Source organism: Castor canadensis, chromosome 8 (assembly GCF_047511655.1).
Source record: "Castor canadensis chromosome 8, mCasCan1.hap1v2, whole genome shotgun sequence".
In the NCBI taxonomy this organism is placed as follows: domain Eukaryota; kingdom Metazoa; phylum Chordata; class Mammalia; order Rodentia; family Castoridae; genus Castor; species Castor canadensis.
In genome coordinates this window covers 19,771,768-19,788,541 of record NC_133393.1, presented here as the reverse complement: position 1 = coordinate 19,788,541, position 16,774 = coordinate 19,771,768, and the positions used below count along the sequence as shown (strand labels likewise).

Sequence of the window (16,774 nt, the reverse complement as noted above, 5' to 3'; positions counted from 1 at the left end):
GTTCTGAGAATCCTGTGCCCTTGTGCAGAAGGGGCTGAGTGTTTGTGATGGGAAGGGCAGTTGTCCCCGCCACAATACCTAGGGATGACTGTATTTTACTTTAATATTGTAGTTTTTCTTTCTAACCTTTAAGAGACAGCTTTCATTTTAATAAATGTCTCAAAAGAATTGTTTAAATTAAATATAACATTTTTCCTTTCTACTAATTTTGTAATTTGAGAAACAATGATATTCTGAGTGATTATAAATCCTAATATGGTAAATTACTGGATATTATTGGAGTGTTAACTGAAAGTGAAAGCTGTTGATTGAGGATACTTATTTTTTTGACTTTCAAATTCAAGTTAAGAAGAATTTCTCCCTAGTGTGGTGGTGCATACCAGCGCTCGGGAGGTGGAGGCAATAGGATCATGAGTTTGAGGTCAGCCTGGGCTACATAATGATCCTATTACACAAAACTAAGGGCTGTCAGAGGTAGCTTAGTGGTAGAGCACATGCCCAGCATGCATAAGACACTGCAAAAGAAACAAACCCTTCCATGACTGCTTTGTTACAAAGTTTGTAGCATTATAGAAACAATGGCAGAGAGCTTTTAGAGTCATTTATCCCTGCTGATTGTTACTGCATGGAAAACAAACCATTCCATGACTGCTTTGTTACAAAGTTTGTAGCATTATAGAAACAATGGCAGAGAGCTTTTAGAGTCATTTATCCCTGCTGATTGTTACTTCGTGGAAAAAAATTCAGTCTGTGAATTTATTACTTGGTTATTTAGACTTTCTTTTGTAATAATTAAGCTTTTTTTTTCATAGTAAAAAAATCACACATTAAGCAATATTTTATTAGTATACATTTGTTTCATTAGTGAGTTTCTTCTAAATTGGGAACGTGAAGACTTAAATCTGTAATTGGATTATGGGTGCTGTTCAAATCACAGCTGCAGCTTTTTATTTCCATGTTTTGTTTTGATTGCATGCTACTAGGAAAGTCCTATTTTCTACAGATAACCTTTGTTTCTAAGGTAATTTCATGACCAAACCTGAGATTTTGAAAAGTTCAGTGCAGAGCTGGTGATGTGTTTATAAGAAGGTGAGATGTGTGGGCAGAAGAGAAATGGCCTGGCAGCTTAACTGATGTGTTTACAGTTCATGACACAACTAGGTGTGCACACTGTTTTTTATTACACATTAATAAATGGGACAGAGACATTGTTACAGCTTTTTTAGTACAAAGAATATTTCAGAAATGGAATGCAAGTCAGACATTTATGGAACCCCAAAGCACCTCTGGAGGCTCTGGATCTCACTGATGGCCTTTGTAGAACATCTGGCTTAAGAGATGATTAGTATTACACTTCTGTTTTGCTTTTCTTCATAGACAATTTAAGCCACTGTTTAGAACAAAAAATTATTTTGGGGTATTTGAATCTATTCTTTTTCTTTTCTAGTAACCATAACAAAGAAACAACCATTTTTGTGCCTTATTTACTTTGAAATGTCTTAACGTGATATTAAACTCATTACATTTGAGCCATAGGTGCTTATGGAAGTGTGGAAGTCACAGAGTGATGTGATACAGTTTTAATTTAGAAAAGTCTGTAACCCTCTCTGGTGTGTTAAGGTTTGAACTCAGGGTCTTGTGCTTGTTAGGTACCACTTGAGCCATGCCCTTAGCCCCTTTTGCTTTGGTTATTTTTGAATTTATGTCCAGGCCAGCCTGGACCACAACCCTCCTACTTACACTTCCCACATATCTGGAATGACAGGTTAGCAGCACTGTGCTCTGTGTTTATTGGTTGAAATTGGGTCTTGGTAACTTTCTGCCTGGGCTGGCTTCAAACTGCAGTCCTCTTGATCTCTGCCTCCCAAGTAGCTAGGAATATAGACTACTGTGTCCAGCCATAAAATTCTTTAAAAAGAGGCCTGACAGTATTAGAAAAAATGGAATTTTAATTTATGTGAATTGTTTTTAAATAGCTTGCTTACTAACATTCCATCTTCTTTTTGTTGTTGTTGTTAAAATGTTTAGCTTTTAGCAGTATAGGGTCATTTATACTTAAGTATTAGCGATTTGTATTTTTTTTTTTTGGCAGCACTGGGGTTTGAACTCAGGGCCTCATGCTTTGCTCTGCAGACACTACTGCTTGCACTCTGCCAGCGTGCTGTTTGCATTTTTGAATAAAAGAAGGCACATGGTTGAGTGTCTTAGTTCTCTTTTATGTTGGCAAGTGTTTGAAGAGGGGAAAGGAAGATGCTAGAAGGCTTTGACTTAATGTAGGAAAATTCCCACCTTTCTGCTTACTGTATAAACATTTGTTAGGTGCTTACAACATAAAAGCAATTTTACCTAGTAAAGAACCATTACTTTCAGTAAATTAATTTTCAGAGGAATTCTTTTTTTTCTTATTTTTTTGGTACTGGAGTTTGAACTTAGGTATTACACTTGCTAGCCAGGTGCTTTACCACTGGAGGCTCTCATTAGTGCCTGTTCTGAGGAGAGTGAAAGAGAAGCAGTGTTGCCTCTGCATCCCTTTGCCGTCTGGGCAGTTACTGCAGAGATGGCCTGCACATGGGTCTGGAGATCATAGATCTTTAAAAATAATCAAGGGAGCCCTTTCTTAAATCTCATTTAAGAAACCCTTAGATTTAACCTTATCATGGCAGACCAAGTAGTAGTTTGGTATGGCTGTATTAAAGACATTAAAGATTGTCTTTGACTGATTGTGGAGTTTGGTTTTTTTGGGGGGGAGGGGTACTAACATAACAAAAATCTAATATTTCTGTTTTCAACCTTTAGATTATTGTAGATTAATCATTAGAGATATTTAATGCCTATGTGTTAGAAGATGTCCTTTCTAAAAATTTGACTCCTGAGTCACTTTTAGGTGACAAATAAGGGAATCGGTTAAATACATGACTTGAACTAAAAGGAAATTTCCATTTAAGAAATAAGAAATATGTAGATTGTGGAGTGTTCCTAAAATGCTCTCTAGGTCTAACACAATGCTTGTAAAATTTGTTTGGAAGTATTTTCTTTATGATTGATTCTCCATAGATACAAATGATGGAAGAAGAGCATTTTGTAAAAGCTTATACATGAAGAGTTTTGATTTAGTATGGGTGGTTTCATAAAATGGTTGTTCTTTGTGTGCTTGTGTTAAATATATTAAATATTGTAAATGTTTTCCTTTTTAGGAAATTAAAAAGTTAGTTCATTGTGTTTTTTATAGCCAGGTTTTTTAGCCATCAAAATAATTTAGTATGGCTTTCTCTCAAATTCTAATACTGGAACAGCTGCTTCAAAGAGCTCACCTATGTGCATTATATTTTGTACTTCTTTATAAAAGTCAATAGGTTGTGATGAGTTTTTATTTAGGTGCTCACAGGTGGCCAGTCCCTTGTGTTGGCACCTTCAGGTCCATCCCCACAGAGGCCTGAAAATGATCCCCACAGCACTATGAAAATAGGTAATGATATCCCCGTGTCTTTATTTAAGTGTCACTTAGAGAAGATAGCAAATGTTACTCCTTTACCGAATACTAAAGTTAAAATTTGATATGGACAAAGGGTAGATACGGTGTGTACAAATGTTATTGAAAGTAGTCATTATGTTAGGTAAAGAGGCAGGACATAAAACTGTACACCACCCCAGTTTAATTTATGTACATTAGAAGAATCAAAGGAAGTATCTCGGAATGTTAGCGATACTTCTAATGGCTAGAAGAGTTGTGGGTTACTGTCTTTCTTGCATATAGTGGTATGGGTTAAGAATCTGAAGGGTGACTGTATCTTTCCTTTGGAACAATTAACATGGACTTGAAAAATATTCTGAAATTCCAAGGCCTTGGCACTCCTCCCCTGCAGGTTTAGGCTGTAAGATTGAAGTTGTTTTTAAACATAGGAGATTTAGATGAGTGGAGTACCATCCCGGCTAATTTTCTCTCATGACAATGTTTAGAGAGCTAACTTATCTCAGATTTAGAGCTATTTGTTTAACTTGCTTGCGGCCTCATGTTGTGGGAGCCTTTGTTTGTTTCAAATCCAGATACTCTTAAAATTGGCTGAGCATCTTCAGTGTCTAGCTTTGTTGACATCAGTGGTCTAGGTTTAAGAGGAAATGGTGTGGTGGGTGCTGTATGTGGATAAATTAGTAGTATAAATCCATGGACAGGAAAACCTGCTCAGAGACCGTGGACTACTGAGTATCAAAGTAGCCGTTTGCCTTATCCTTATATAAAGGTAGCCTTCCTCTGTTTTGTTTTTAAGTTGTCTGATCCAAATACCTCATATTAAATAAGAAAATTATCCTGCTAGGCACTGGTGGCTCACGCCTGAAATCCTAGCCACTTGGGAGGTTGAGATCAGGAGGATCATGGTTCAAAGCCAGCCCAGGCAAATAATTTGTGAGACACTATCTCCAAAATAATCAGAGCAAAATGGATTAGAGATGTGGCTCAAGCCACACTGCTTTGCAAGTGTGAAACCCTGAGATTAAAAAAAAGAACAGAAATTATCTTAGTATTAAGACTATTATGAGAATAGTATCAAGAATATAATGAGTAGCATTTTGGGTCTTTAAAAATGTCAGTTTTGTGCTTTGTAAACACAAAGCTATGAGTTCAAACCCCAGATTCACCAAAAAAAAAAAAAAGGTTAGTTTTGAGGACTATATTTTCAGGGAATGCACTTTAAAAAGCAAAATGCTATGATAACAACTGTACAAATGTTACTTACATTTTTTGCTTGTTAATTCATTAAACCAGTAATATGTATATAAGGCAGGAACTCTAAATCTTTTTGTCTTCTGATAAACTATTGACTATATGTGACCAAATTCTGAAGATAGGAAGATTTTAGTGGTCAAATAGAAGTGGTGTCAGCAAGTAAAAACCAAACGTATATTGTTACTCAACTGAGGTGACTGGATGGACATTATTTATTATTTCTACTTAAAACAGCTAAGACCTGATGGTACTGTAGGAAGCTGTGTATTTATTTACTTTTTGGTTTTTCTGGTTCTTTAGGTGATTGGTCTATTGGATGTTTTCACACCTGCAAGGTCTCTGGAGGAATTCAATGACGTGTGAGTAAATCTCTGAGACTTCCTTCCTCAGCCATAGGGTGACTAGCCTCCCGTTTCCATTCCAGAGCCATGTAACGGTTGCAGACTTCAGAAGATTCTTGATTCCTATTACCCAACTCTTCTGGGGGCTTGGGGCGGTTAAGAAGATATATCCTATGTATGGTACATGTTAATATTTTCATTACTCAGGCTCACTGTACCTTATTGGGAGAGTCAGTGTTGAATCCTTAAAAAAAGTTCCATGGAGAAGAATTGAGGGACTTTTGACTATGATTTTTCTTCTCAAATTGCCTGTCCTAGCTTTAATAAGTGCTGTTCAAAAATGTGCTGTAGTCCATTTCCACATGGACTTTTCAAACTCTTTATCCACATGTATGCAAGATGAGACTAGAATTACATGCTGATTCTTGTAATATTAGATTTTCCCTGGGGCAGGGGTGGATCTTATGTTGAAAAAGTCTCCTCTCAATTTTGTGACCATCTCTATTGTTTTAAGCCCGCACACCCCTTCCCCTTCCCTGGGAATCTCAGGACCCACTAGTGGAGAGCAAGGGGAAATACAATGGGATGTGTTAGTGGGCACCCTGAGGGCAATGGCTGAAAACTGCCTGGATCTAAGAAGCTGCATGAACGCTGTTCGGATGAGAACATCTGTCCTAGCCCCTGGCCCGCTGGCACAATTTGCTCTTGGGTCATTCATGCCTTCATGTGCCCAGGTCACACATGTGGGAGTGCAGGACACATTCCAGCAGGTGTCCCATGCATCACTGACTTCTCTACTACAGTAGCTTTTCCAATATCTGAATTAACAAACCTCTTCTTTCCTATCCACAGACACATTATCTCATAAGAGAGAAACACCTTAAATATGAATTACACATTCAATTCTGTTGAAACTTTGGCATTCTTAAGTAGGAAGGCTGATTATTATAAAAGCTAAAAACAGAATTGTAGATCATGACTGCCCTTCCTTAACTTTCTATTTTAGAGTTGGGCACAATGGTACACACCTGAGTAGTAATCCCAGCTACTCAGGAGAGTGGTCAAGGAGGATTGAGGTTCAAGGCCAGCCCAGGCAAAGAATTAGCAAGACCCCCATCTCAACCAAGAAGCTGGGTGTGGTGAGGGTGCACCTGTAATCCACCAGCCAATCGGAAGACATAGTTAGTAGGATCATGGTATGAGGCTGGCCGTGGGCAAAAACAGGAGACCTTATCCAAAAAAAATAACTAAAGCAAAAAAGGGCTGGGAGTGTGGCTTAAGTGGCAGAGCACCTGTGTGCCTGGCAAGTATGAGGCCTTGAATTCAAACCGCAACACTGAAAGAAAAAAAAAAAAGTATTACTTTTTACTAGTGTAACAAAACACCTGAGGTAACATAACTTACAGAGGAAAGGCTTATTTTGCCTCATGGTTTTAGAGGTTCTAGCTTATGATCAGATTGACATAGTGCTTTTAGGCCCATAATGGGGTGCTGGGTAACTGTGTGCATAGCAAAACTGTTCATCTCATGGCCAGGAAGCACAGAGAAAGGGGGAAGAGGCTGGGTTCCCAAAAATCTTCCTCAAGGGAATGCCTCAATGACCTAAGCACCTCCCACCAGGCCCCACCTCTTAAAGGATCCACTACCTCCCATAGTACCACCAGGGGACCACATCTTTAATGCACCAGCCTTTGGGAGACCTTCAACGTCCAGACTACAGACCTGCACTCCTGCTGTGCTCAGCACAGACCCTGTTCACTTTCTCCCGCCCTTATCCTGGGCTGTGTTTAAAGCTGCCATGTGGTCCTTTCCAAGGACAAGTGGAGGGATGGATCTGAGCTTATATGTTCTGTCTATGGAGTGGGAGAGAGGAAGAAGAGATGAAGATGAAATGGTAAGAGAAGAGAAAAGGTAGCAAAAAGGTTTCCCCTCATTATAGCTTAGTTGAAACACTGGGTGGCTGAGAGTAGGAGAGAGAGCAGAACCTGGTCCATGTGGGAGAACTTGTCAACTGCATTTAATGCAGATCCTGCACTTGGAAGTTTAAGAAGCAAGCAAGGAAAAACTAAGGGCAGGAAGTGAGAGTAATCAGGAGGCTCCCAAGACTCTGCTCTGGGGATGCTCTGCTTCCCCAGGCATGTGGAGCTCAAATGGCTGAGCCCTGCTGCCAGCTGACTGCTTTGAGAGGAGAATGCTGTGGAATGTGGGCTTTGGGTATTCTCTCTTAGTATGCACAAAGTACCAAAGCCAGGTGTTTGTGACTTACTATGGAAAACATTCTAGTTAGGTCTGAGCTTTATCCTAGAATTTTAGGCTTAATAAGGATGGATTTATTTGACAAAAACTGGATTGTGAACCTATTTTCCCTATGTGAAGAGCCAGTGTCTATTTAGAAGGTAAGTTTTATTGATTGTAGCACCTTGGGCTCCTCATCCATGAGGACCCACCAACTACAGGTCTACCCTCTAAACCCAGGGTGTGTATAGTGACTCATTCATCCAGTCATTCAACAAGTACTGTGCTCCAGAGCAGGTACTTCTGCCTAACTCCAGCTGGTTTCTGACTATTCTCTATGAACAACAACTGACTTCCCCTCTTGGAAGCAAATCTCAGGACTGGTTGCATGTAGAACACCTGGCAGAGTATGGGAACAGGCTCGAAATAATCAGAAACACAAGTCCTTCCCAGTGGTGCAATCACAGTCTGGTTGGGGAGACAAATTCAGAACATGTTTGTATCCAAATTACCAGCAGGACAAGTCACACACCTCTCTAGACACTCAGCGTCCCTGTAAAATGGAAACAAGCCATTGACTTCTGATCCTAGAAAGCCATTGAAGATAGAATGATGAAAATAAGCTTGCTGGGAGGAAAATACGTTTTGTGATGTTTGTGTCACTGAAAAAATTAGCACTTGCCCAGAACTGTTCTATTTCAGTGTTTTCCAGTCCTTGTGGAATATGTGTAAGACACTAAACATCTTCACCTACAGTTGCAGGGTTTGCAAATTTAAATGCCTTCAGGGCCAGACAACATAAATGAGGCTCAGTGTTGTGCAAGTAGGGGTGGTGGAGTCTATGTAAAACACCTGTTCCTCCCAACAGCATTCAAATCCACAGTAAAACAAAACAAGCAAACAAAACCCCACTCTTCTGGCAAGCCAAACACACTGAAAGCTAGAGTGGTTCTGCAGCTGCATACTTAAGCAGCCTGTAATTTTGAACATGAACTCCTACACTAATAATTATTAGCAAAGTCTCTAATTACTTTTCAGATGTACAGCTGGCTTTTAATTGTACATTTTGTGTATTTGTACCTTTATGTTTCAGTTAGCACCTTTCATTTTATCATACAATTCAAATTTTTACCCAGGTGGGGTTTTTTTTTTGGGGGGGGGGTGGCTAGGGAGTGTGGTACCGGGGTTTAAACTCAGGATCTTGCAATTGTTAAGCAGGTGCTCTGCCACTTGAGCTATGCCCCATCCTCCAAGTTTTAAGTTAATAGGCATTTCGCATGCCTCTTTTGTAAGACATGTCTTTGAGGAAGGAGCGATGTATAGTGGGTTTTGTTCATTAGGAGCAAGATGCAGTCACTGAATGTGACAGATAGGTTTGGAAACACGGAGTTAAAAGATGAGCATACCAAGTGGGAACTGCCAGGTGATGGGGCTGCACACGTGGCTAACTTTCATACTGCTCCAGCCGTGTCTTTTAAATGATTGGAAACTGTTGGGTGTTTCTTGGCTTCTTAGTAGTCATATTTGCCTGGAAGATGTGCTGATCACATGGCAGCAAATACTGAGAAATGCAAAAATGTTAAGTAGCCAACGTTAGAACCCAGCCCTCTGGGCTCTTGGGGAAGCTACTTCTCCCAGCTACAGTATTGCCTTCCCTTAACTCTGACCAAGCTTGGTGTAGAGGTGATGGAGAGTTTTGGATTCTTCCTAGGAACTATTTCCTCAAATTTCAAAAAAATTGAGTTGCCATGGGTTCAGTGGAAATTAGTCTCCTGCCACTTCCCCCTTTTTTTACAATTTCCCATCCCAGGTTTTTTACACTGAATCCCTTATCTCTGCTTCATTCATTTTTTTTTTTTAATTTAAATTTGATACTGGGGTTTGAACTCGGGGCCTTGCATTTGCTTGGCAGGCACTCTATTGCTTGAGGCACATTCCCAGCTCTTTTTGTTTTAGTTATTTTTCAGTTAAGGTCTCCTGTTTTTTGTTGTTGTTGTTGTTTTTGTTTTTTTGTTTTTTTGGCCTGGACTAGCCTTGGACCACGAACCCCCTACTGTACATCTTGCATAGCTGCACACCCCCCACCCAGCTCATTGTTGACCTGGAAGGGGGCTCTCACTTTTTGCTGTGCTGGCCTTGAACCACAGTCTTCCCTGTCTTCACCTCCCTAATAGCTGGGATTGCAGGCATGACCACCATGCACAGCTTGTTTCATTCTTAAAGAGAGAAATGGAAATGGGGTCTTGGATTCTACCATGATCTTGCAGAAGATCTACAACAGCCTTCAAGTTACTGAAAGGAGATGGGCAGATGGTCACCTGGCATCCATAACCCCATCCTACTGAAAATGAGACCTCGCCACTTCAACTAAGAGCTTGGCCTTTCATTTCAGTATCACTTGAAGTGAAGGCACCGAGTTGGTGAAAGGAATTTCTGAGGCACATTTTAATGATTTTACTCAATAAATATTGAACATCCACCCTATGCTAGGCATAGTTCTAGCTTCTGAGGAGCACAACAGATAAACACAATCTGTGATCACTAAGTTGAGAATCTTCATAGGGAAAAGAACAATTTAAACGATCAAACAAAATGTAGTGTGGTAAGTTTGAGCGGTCCTGTGCACCCTCATCTAACTTCATGCAGCTGTCTTTCTACTCTCTCTACATTCCTGGCTCTCTTACCTCCTGTTCTTCCTTGAATAGAGACCTCCTCATTCCCAGTAAGACCTGAGAACTCAAGGGTCATCTTCTCATTGGAAGCTCTTTTTCCCCAGCTGAAATACTTCTTCAGCTGTTGCTGTCTATTTCTTACCCTACTTTGTTCTTAGCAAATTTTGCCATCATTTACTTTTGGCTGTCTTCTTCTTGTTCTGGTAAGCGCCCTTAGAGCACAGTTCATTCTCTTCCTTGCTGGGTCTTTTGCACTTAGAACGGTTGCAGGCATGCAAGTGTTGTTTGTGGAACAGTTGAATGCAAGACTTCATGATGGGGCAGGTACAGAGTGCCCAGATGTGGCGTCTGCAGAGAAGGCTTTGTCCACTGACTTGAAGGATGAACAGACATAGGAAAGGTGGGGATAATGAGTTCAGCCCAGTGGCCAAGAGACAGATGAGGGCAGAGTAGCGTGACCAGTAGCGTAAGAGGTGTACATGACAAAAGATGAAGCTGGGAAAGAGAGGGACCAGGTTATTTGGGGCTTTAGAAGCTAAGCTTTAGTAAGGAGTTTGCTTGAGAGAAAAGATGAAAGCATCCTGGACACTGGGGGAGGACTGGGAAGGAGATGAAAGGCTTGCCTCCCCACTCCTCCCCACACAAACTCGCTCCATAATGTGCGGGAAGATGATTTCATTTCACAGAGGCAGTTCTCCACCTGGATCCTTATTAACAAGTTAGGAAGTTTTTTGCATGAGCATTCCAAGTCCAAAATAGATTTAAGTCTTCTCCAGGAACTAAAATATACCCAGTGGTGCTCCCCATCATTAATTTCCCGATTTCTTTTGGTTTGAATTCTTGACATTGCAAACATGTTCTTTAGTTAAAAACGTGCTCTTATGCATGTGAGTGAAACTGAAAACCATGTGGGTGATTACAGTATTAACTCAATTTTTTTCCAGTACCATCTATGGTTCACAGAGGGCTTGTACATAAGTTTTCTCATCTGGCACAACAACTTGGTAAAGCAGGTATTATTACCTCTAATTTTCAGATGGGGAAACAGAGGTTGAAAGAGACAAACCTAATTATATACTAATACATACAAAATTGCATCCATCCCAGGTCTTTTGGCTCTAGGTCTGTTTCCCACCACATTTTTCTTGATCCAAGGCTATGATTATCATTTGAAAGTCTGCTAGCCCTTGTTACTGAGTAAATACTGTGTTAGATTCTATGTAAGATGCCAAAATAAAGAGTCTCTGTCTTCCAGACCATAAGGTCTCATTAAAGAGATGAAGTATAAATGCTTACCTAAAATAACGGAAGGGCCAAGTCAAACCTGTAACATCTAAACAGCACACAGGGTGCAAAGTGAACTCAGAATGTTAAAGAAGCTTGGTGCAGGAACACCTGTAAAGAAGATATTTGAAGAAACACACAGAGGTTGTGTTTCTGGGGTGAAGAGGTTGAAATTTATTCCAGATATACAGAGAATGAGTAAAGAGTACAGAAAAGCTGGATGTTGTGGCTCACGCCTGTAATCATAGCTACTTGGGAGGCAGAGATTCAGGAGGATTGTGGTTGAAGTGAGCCCAGACAAAAGTTTGTGAGCCCCTGTCTTGATCAATGGCTGAATGCAGTGGTGTGCACCTGTCATCCCAACTTTGCAAGGAAACACAAACAGGAGGGTCGTGGTCCAGGCTGGTCTGGGCATACAGTGAGACCCAGTTTCAAAAATAACCAACAAAAAAGGGCTGGCAAAGTGGCTCAAGTGGTAGAGCGCCTGTCTAGAAAGTGTGAGGCCCTGAGTTTGAACCTCAGTCCCCCACCCCCCACACACACACAAAATAAAGAGTGCAGAGAAGAGTTTGGTAAGGAATGGATAGTGTTACAGGAATAGATAGCCATTCATTCTTCTTTCATACTTGGGTAAAACTATGTATTAATGAATTTGAATTTTTTGGCATGGAAATAATGCCTTCCTTCCTCATTAGAAGAAATCCCCAGTCAAGTTGTTTGGGCTCGTAGAATACTTTTAACCTAGACTCAGTGCCAAAATAGGTGATTCAGGAAGAGAAACTGTCTGAAAGGAGAGTAAGTTAAGTGCTAATATTTATGTTTGCTGGGTCTATTTGTTTTATTTCTTGAGCTAGAGTCTCCCAATGTCAGTCTGGTCTTGAACCCTGGGCTCAAGTGATCCTCCCACCTCCGCTTCCCACAAAGCTGGGAGTGCAACCTTCCAGGCCCACATTTAAAATCTAGATAAATTACACATCCTGTAAGAAAATGTAGCTCAATGTTTATCTGACATAATTAGTAAAATGCTACCTTTTTTCAGATTAGCTGATTTTAAAAGGTAAAGAAGCTTTGAGGTCTTGTTTAGAGTTCAGTTCCTTCAAGAAACTCTTCCTAATGAACTCCTCCTTCAGTCTGTGTCAGGCTGTCCCCTGTGTGTTCTCAAGCATCCTTGTCCCATTTGCAGCTCAATGCTCTGTTATGATTACGTGTTTATATATACCTTCCTCTGATCTGAATTGTGTTTCTTTTTCACTGCCATGTCCCCAGTGCCCAAGAATAAATATTTCTATAAATATTGGTGAACAGAGTGATGAATAGATGGGTGAGCTTGCACTGACACTGAGTAAGTGTTGATGACTTGCTCCCTGCTCTTCTCTTTTCACTGTTTTTTTTGTTTTTATTCTGTGCTGTAGAGAACGTGGTAGAGTATGGTTTGGCTGATGCTGTGATGTAAAGGGCACCTTTTAGCAAGTGATGCTAATCTGTTGTGAAAAAAGCCTGCTTGGCTGCTGAGTGGCTCCTCTACCCTACCATCAGAACAAGCTGGTCAGCTTGCCAGATTAGATCTTTAGTATGCATATTTTCGATGAGCAATGCTGTTGCCTTGTCTTGACAGTAGTGCCTTACGAGTTGTTCTGAGTCATGCAGTTTAGTAGTAATTGAGCCTCTGTTGTCTGCCAGACACTGCTCGAGGTACTTTGGGAACTACACGAGCAAAACATAACCCTGTCCTCTGTGAGCATTATGCAGGTAGATGACAATGGGCATGTTAAAAAAGGAAATCACATGGTATGTTAGCAGTCAATAATGCCATAGCAAAAAAATAAAAGCTAGACAGGGAAGGGGAGGGTAGGAGTATAATGGCAACAGAGAGATGCAATTTTAAGTGGAATGGTGAGCATAGGCCTCACTAAGAATGTGAGTTTTGAGGAAAAATTTGAATTAGGGAAATCAGACAAATAGATATAGAGAAAAAGCATTCCAGGCAAGAGGAACAGTCAGTGCAAAGGTCCTGAGGCAGAAGACTGCATGTTATATTGTGTCTATACTGGCACCTGTGTGCTAGGCAGGTGGTCTGCCCCTTGAGCCATGCCCTCTGCCCTGACTGCAGCTGGTACTGAAACTAGAGCAGAGGTTACTGTGGAGCTGAGTGAGAGCAGAGGGGAGAAGTAGATGAAAAAGTCAGAGAGGTAATTGAGGGCAGGTTATTGGATTAACATAATCCAGGGCTTTATAGCCCATTGAAAGAATTTTTGTATTTTACTTTAAGTGAAATAGCGAGCCTTTGAGGGAAAGGAGTGACAAGATCTGATTTTTACTTTCAAAAAGAAGCACTCTGGTTGGGCATGGTAGTGTACCTCTATAATCCCAGCTGCTCTGGACGGGGAGGCAGGAGGATATCAAGTTTGAGGCAGCCCCAAGCAAAGTTAGTGAGACCCTATTTTAAAAACAAAATGTAAACAAAAGGACTTGGGAGTGGCTCAGGTGGTAGAGCCAGGGCCCAATACCACAAAACAGACAAACAAACAAACAAAGCAGAAGCCCTCTGCCTCCTGTGCTGAATAAACTGAAGTGAGTCCCAGGGTCATTTAGAAGTGAAAATGTCAGTTGCTGTGATTATTTCAAATGCCTGTTTAAATATGGAAGAAATGCCTTTTGCCCTTCAAGTGGGGCTGACAGTAGCTAAGATGTCAGTCTGTGACCACGGAAGAGAGTTTTCCCACATAGGAGCCTTTGCTTTGTGCTGCGCTCTCAAAAAAGGTGGAGATCCCAGCAACTGGAGCTGTCCAAGACACGCTCAGTAAATGAGCTCTTGAAAGGGGCGCTGTCTCGAGTACTGAAAACCTTACTAGAGTTCTGCTTCTTCTGGTGCAGAGCATTTCACTCAAAACTCTCTTTTAGAAATGTGATTTATGCTCTTTATACTTTGAAGAAATTTAAATGAGACCCGTGAAACAAGATTTGTATCAGGCAGTGAAATGATCTTTTCAACTTTCAGCTTAATTCAGTCTAATTTAATCCCTTCTGGAAGCTGGGAGAACTAGCCTGGTTCATTGCTCACACCTGTAATCCTAGCTACTTGGGAGGCTGACCAGGAGGATCATGGTTTGAGGCCAGCCAGGGCAAATAGTTCACAAGACCCCATCTCCAAAATAACCAGAGCAAAATGGACTGGAGGTGTGGCTCAAGCAGTAGAGCGCCTGCTTCGCAAGTACAAAGCCCTGAGTTAACCCCAGTCCCATCCCCCCAAAAAAATAAAATTATGGGAGAACTGGATAGTTTTCCAACTGCATACTCAAATCAAACCTTCCTTAATTTATTTTAGGAATTTAATATTTAGTGCAGTGACAATATTAGGCATGTCTTTACTAAAATGCAATTAAATATGCTTTCTAGAATCAGACTGGAAAGTCTGTGATTTGCTGTTAATGCCCCATTTGAATTGACTTCTCTTTACATTGGCTCCCTCCCCTCCCCTCTCACAAGTTTTAGAAGGTGGTCTGTCTTCCGCACACAGTGACTGTACGGTTCTTGCTGTTGCCCTCCATTGCAGGATTTGCTTTGGAGTGGAAATTGACAGTTGCTGGGCTTGGATTGGTCTTTGGGCCTCCTGGCAACATCACATAGTGATTAGGCTCCTCCCATAAATACTGGATCTCACTGTAGCCCAGCAGCAAAGCTTGACAGTTATCACTATGCACAGCCTTGGAGTACTGAAATTGGATTCTTCCTCAGCCTGAGACTTGAAATTTGTCCTAATTGGCATTATAATCTTGACGACCATTATCACTGATTTTCAAGGACACTCCTGATTTCAAAACATAAACCAATTGTTTACAATATTCTCATTTATCAGACTGTGTGCCAACTCGAGATTTAAAAATACAGTGACTGAGTGGTAGAGTGCTTGTCTAGAAAGTGGGAGGTCCTGAATTCAAATCCCAATACCACCAAAAAAAATTTTTTTAATTAAAAAAAAAAAAAGAAAATACAATGACTGAGCCAGGCATGGTGGTGCAGTCCTGTAATCCCAGCTCTGGCAGGAGGATCACAAGTTTGGGGCTAACCTGGTGTTATAACAAGACCCTGTCTCAGGTCTAACTCAGTGGTAGAGCACCTGCCTACCACACACAAGGCCCTGGGTCTGACACCCAGCACGGGGGTAACTATAGTGACTCGTAAGGATGTTGCTATGTTCTTACCAGCTTTTCTTCATTAATTAACTTTAATAATAAGTATTGAGAATTGGTAAGCCTTAGAGATAAGGCTTCATGGGTTATTGTGACATTTATAAAGCTTCTTTAAAAGGTCATTCTCATAATACAAGTTCTGTGTCCACTGGAAGGCCTCAGAGGCAATGTGTGCTACAATTAGGATCACGCTGTTTGGAGTCTGGCAGTTTTGGATTCAGCTCCTGACTTTTCTGTTTCGTTTGGCTTTGAGCAGGTCACTTACCTGAGTTCTGTCTGTCCATCAATGAAATGAGAACACTAGGGAGTTCCGGGTTGGGGTTGTTGGAAATAGTGCATGCATGACACACAGATATGGTAAACTGCTTCCCACAGTGCTTGGCACAGTCAGTACTCACTGCTTTTAGTTACGGTCTGGGATGTCTCTTAAATCAAAACTGCCTTCATGAAAACACTTCAGAGATTCTAATTTAGTCTATAAATTCCTGGTACAGTTTACTCTTTTCTCAAGGCAGTGTAAACATGCAAGTTTTAAAATTATGAAATGTTAAAATCTAAAATCACAGCTAGGCTAAGTCCTGTTGCTGTTGATACAGTGAGAGCCTTACAGGGAAACTGTGATGGGGAAATTCAGTTCCTCTTGGAGAAAAGAAAACGCTTACCCTAACTTAAAAGCATTCAGCCTCTGTGTACTGGTTTGGTCTTGTGTGTTCTTGTCCAGTGTGACACACCAGTGACTGGTTAAGGCTGGTGTTTAGGTTTTCTGTGATGGACCTGTTGGACTTGAATGTAGTCACTTCCTAATCTCACCACAGAAAAATGGAATTAATAATGAGCACCACACCTGTGGGAGAAGTTCTAGATGCCCCTTCCTGCCTGCAGATCAAATGTGTCCCTGTTCCTTTAAGGTCAATGCAGGAACACCACCAGTGAATGATATCTTTATAGTCACTCCTGAAAAATGAGAAGTAAAGTTTGAGAATCTGAAGATACTCCCATTTTAGAACCTATAGTGTACAATGAGGCAAAAATATGATGGATTTAAAAATGTAAGGTACTTTTATGGCCATGCACGTAGTTATACTGTATTTTTTTCCTGCAAAAATAACATTTTTTTAAGAAAACTAACGTAAGTATATCTTCCTAATCTTCATGTTTGATTTCTTTCCTTGTCAATACATTTTTTCTTTAGAGAACATGGCAAAAAATATATCAAGTAAAAGAATATAAAGATGTTTAAGTTAAGCCAGGCACTGGTGGCTCATGCCTATAATCCTAGCTACTCAGAGGCAGAGATCAGGAGGATCAAGGTTCGAAGTCAGCCGGGGC

At 40.7% G+C, this 16,774-nt stretch overlaps 1 protein-coding gene across 11 annotated transcripts in view; it reads left to right on the top strand.

Moving 5' to 3' along the window:
- Positions 1-16,774, top strand: part of Mapk14 (mitogen-activated protein kinase 14) — a 67,852-nt gene that overhangs the window by 24,852 nt on the left and 26,226 nt on the right. For all 11 annotated transcript variants that reach the window (XM_020168905.2, XM_020168907.2, XM_020168904.2 and 8 more), the window contains exon 3: positions 5,024-5,082. In XM_020168905.2, the coding sequence (XP_020024494.1) occupies positions 5,024-5,082 (59 nt within the window). The remainder of the gene's footprint in view (positions 1-5,023; positions 5,083-16,774) is intronic.